Source organism: Gekko japonicus, unplaced genomic scaffold, assembly GCF_001447785.1.
Source record: "Gekko japonicus isolate JY-2015 unplaced genomic scaffold, Gekko_japonicus_V1.1 scaffold80, whole genome shotgun sequence".
Classification (NCBI taxonomy): domain Eukaryota; kingdom Metazoa; phylum Chordata; class Lepidosauria; order Squamata; family Gekkonidae; genus Gekko; species Gekko japonicus.
This window is the reverse complement of record NW_015168047.1, coordinates 1,539,576-1,543,493: the sequence shown is the minus strand read 5'-3', so window position 1 is coordinate 1,543,493 and position 3,918 is coordinate 1,539,576. Positions and strand designations below refer to the sequence as shown.

Genomic DNA, 3,918 nt, shown 5'->3' with positions numbered 1-3,918 from the left:
GACTACGATTGTAATAAAGTATTTTGGAACAGTTGATGTACAACAGCATGACTTGAATGTATGTAAATAATAAAACAAATGGATGATGACTTAACTTAGGGGGGAGGAATTGTAATGTATTGAAACGATTACATGAATCACCTCATAGGACTCCCATGTTAAGCTTCGAGCCAGGCCAGGGCTCCTCTGAGCGAACTTCCTATTGGTCGCTTCGTAACAGCGACCAATCAGAACGGTACCATTCCCTAGGAGGGAAAGACTCCCATTGGTCTTTATTCTAGCAATCTCATTGGTTGTTATTTGTAAATAGGCGTGGCTACATTAGCCCGGTTATGTTTAAAAGGAGCATAGGCTCCCACTGTTTTCTGTTCTGGTTTCTTACTGAGTTGAGTGCTTGTTCGTTACTTCCAATAAAGCTGAATCACTTGCTGAATCACTCTAAGAGTCCTTTGTTAGCGCGATCTAACAAGAAGAGAGTAAGCAAAGAGGAGAGGGGGAGTCTGGAGCAGAGACTGAGGTCTCGTTCGGTGTCACAAGCAAGCCACAACTTGTTTGTGTTGTGAACAAGCCTCAGATCCTTATTCCATCTCTCCTCCCGTCAGCGTGTATCTACAGTTGAGAGCTTGATGATTTTGTAAGTCTTTGATCTAACTCCAATTTGTCTTGAGTACGAAATTTTGCTGCCTCGACAAATGGGGGTGTGTTTATTTCCAGTAGCCAGGATTCTAAACCCGGTGTAATCCTGGTTTTGAATCTTGTTTACTGGGAAAGAAGCAAAAGCCAGGAAGTCACAAGGTGGGTGTGTGCAAGCCCACAGGTTTGAGGCTTGTTTGTCTCACAAACCAAATAATTGTTTGATATATCCGAACACAGCCCAGAGTGCAGGCAGGTAGTGGAGCTAATGAAGATTTTCCGTATTCTTTTGAATGGAGAAGTGCTCCTTCGCATAAGATCACATCAGTACTGAAAGCAGGTTGAAGTAAGCTTGCTTTCATTCAGGGTTTTGTTGAGTCCATATCTGCGTGCTTGCATACAGTTGCTGTTAACTGCCAATATTAACAGTTGTCAAAACAGCAGGGAATTGAATTGCCATACATCTAGCCCTTAATGTCTTCGCCTCAGGTACTTGTTAGATATGAATTTCATGCCATTGGATGTACAGCCATAAAAATCTTAATGGAATACACTGTGATGGAATGTTGAGAATAACATACACAGGAGTCACCTTGAGTGCACAAGGTCTGCCATAATTCAACATTCACCGTCTCACCCATCTTTTTTCAGGATTTTTCCCCCCTCAGGCATTGATCTTAAAGTTTTTTTTTAAAAAAAAGCATTTGCTCTTTAGTATTCATCCATTTATTTATCTCCACAGACGAGGAGCCCGAAGCTGTCTCAAAGCCCACAACCCAACTTGGGAGATCAGGCAGAGTATTTGTCAGAAGCATCTGCCGACTCTCTCGAAATCATGTCTGAAGGAGAGTCCCCTACACCTTTCTCAAGAGGAAGCCGTACACGAGCGAGCCTGCCAGTGGTGAGGACGACAAACCAGACAAAGGAGAGATCCCTTGGTAAGCCGTTACACCAAGCTAATACTGCCCCCTTCTTAGGCTTCTGTTGCTGGCTGTTCCCTGTTTATATTTGCCACCAAATTTTGTTCAGCATGAAAGAAATGGAAAAACTGACATGCCATAATCTCTTGTTAAGCACGACGGCCCCGGCTCTGTGAGACTAGACTTCATATTCTTTCTTTCTTGTCTGTCTGCTATGTTTCTCCCTAGTGGGGACCCAAAGTAGCTTACAATACAAAAATACACTGTTAACAAACAGACTGGGGGAAAGGCTTTCAGGTGCAGGGCAGGCCTCACTCTCTCCCTCTGGCTTCCCCCCTCTTTGCCGGCACATCTTTCTCCCAGCTCCAGGCACCATTGACCTCCTGGCCACCTCAGTCTCAAAGGGGTTGCCTGCAAGAAAGGAATGCGAAAAATGCAGGTTCTTACAATAGCCAACTGGTGTTGCAGATCCTTCTGCCTTTTAGCTGTTTGTTGACTGGGAGGCCTCAAGAAACCACATTTCAGCCTGTCAATTGAAATAATGATGAACGTTTCATCTTATGGAGGAGGAAGCAGAGGTTCCAAAGCAGTGGTGGGCATTGTCTACTTGGAACTTTTTTTCTGCCTCTTCTTCTAGAGCAGTTGACCAGTAAATGAGTCCTCTTGGTAGCTGGGTGGAGCTGTGCAGGCTGGCATAAAGTGGTTGGTGTCCATGGCGCCCCCTACAGGCTCAGCCCTCCTCCGCCACTGCCCACTCTGCACATTGTTGCATACCAACATAAGAAGCTGTTTTGTAAAGAGGCAGAATATTTTTCCCATTCAGCCAATATTCTCTGCTTTGACTCGCTGCAACTCTCAAGTCTTTCCCAACCCTGCAACTTGAGATCCTTTAGCTAGAGATTTCAGGGACTGAAACTGGGACAATCTGTGCGCGACGCACTGCAGAACAATTGTCCCTCCAAAGGGCTACTGGCCCCGACTACAAATTGTTAGTATAGATTTTGACCAGTTCTCCTCATGGAGGCTTGGAATTGAAAGGGGCCTTATAGACTCAAATTCAGGAAAGGTAAAGATAGAGGATTCCCAACAGATGGCTGTCTGACCTCTACTTGAAGTCTCACAGCAAGGGAGAGCCCACCACTGTCCTGAGTAAGTGGTTCCATTGTTGAAGTCTTCTCACCAAAGAAGCTTCCTCCAACGTCCAGCCAAAAGGCATCCTTCAGTAACTAGCCCATTAGATGTAGCTTTGTCCTCTGCAGCAGCAAAGAACCAGTCTTCGCTCTCTTCCATGGGATGACAGCCTTTAAGTAGTTGTCACTTCTTACTTGACTTGATCCAGATTGAATTTTCCAGTGGCAGAATGCAGCTCCTGCTGCAGTTCACTGGGGCTTAGGGGACCCAGAGGATTGACAGGAGAGGTGTTTGAAGTGGGAAGGAGAATGAGTGGAAACTGCCAGTTTAGTTTGGATTCAACCCAGTGAATCTGTGTGGCCCCAGAACCCCAATTCCCTAATGTATTCTATAGCTGTCAATGAGCAGTCAGAGGGGAATGATTCATTGCCCAGTCTTCTAACATTCCCCCACCCACCCCCGCTAATCTCAAAGTAACTGTTCTTGCCATTGGCCGACTCCATTTGGTAACAGATTTAGGAGGAGATGGATTTTCTTGGCAAATGCTGCCCTGAGATGGGCAGACAGTTGTGTTATAAGCCAAGGTTACCGGTTGCTGCGGAAGGGAAAGGGTTATTGCTATAGTGGTATGTTATTTTGGTTGATCTTAATAAAAGGTATAGCATGGCTTTTGCTGTAGTGTAGCTTCTCTTCTGCAGGAGTCCATCTCCCAGCGTGCAAAATATCATAAAGCAAAAAGACTGAGTCATAAATCACAGGGATGCTCATAAACTGAACATAGTGGTTTATTTGTTCTGTTAACAATCCCAGACCATTTTTATCAGGAGTGCTTTGATATCTGATACATAATCTTCTTTTCTTTTAAAAAAATACCAAAAAATATTGAAGTGACAGGCAGTTTGTACTGGCTTCTGGAGCCTACAGAGACCAGGGATGATAAATCAAGATGGGTAGCTGGGTTAGTCTGTCTGTAGCAGTAGAAAAGAGCAAGAGTCCAGCAGCACCTTAAAGACTGACAACATTTGTGGGAGGGTATGAGCTTTTGTGAGACACCGCTCACTTCTTCAGATACTCTGAGCAAGTGAGCAGTGACTCATGAAAATTCATACTCTGCCACAATTTTTTGTTAGTCTTTAAGGTGCCACCGCTCTTTTCTGCAGGGATGATGAAAAAATTAGTATTCCTGCATATTAGTTTGCAGCAATCTGCTTGCATTAATGCTTTGACTCCTGCT

General features: G+C 44.5%; 1 protein-coding gene across 1 annotated transcript in view; it reads left to right on the top strand.

Annotated features, from left to right (window-relative positions):
* Positions 1-1,414: 1,414 nt before the first annotated feature.
* The window catches only part of KIAA1217 (KIAA1217 ortholog), a 144,175-nt gene continuing 141,671 nt past the window's right edge, over positions 1,415-3,918 (top strand). Inside the window, 1 exon segment of the mRNA XM_015414301.1 lies at positions 1,415-1,571. Coding sequence (XP_015269787.1) covers positions 1,469-1,571 — 103 coding nt within the window. The 5' untranslated portion in view covers positions 1,415-1,468.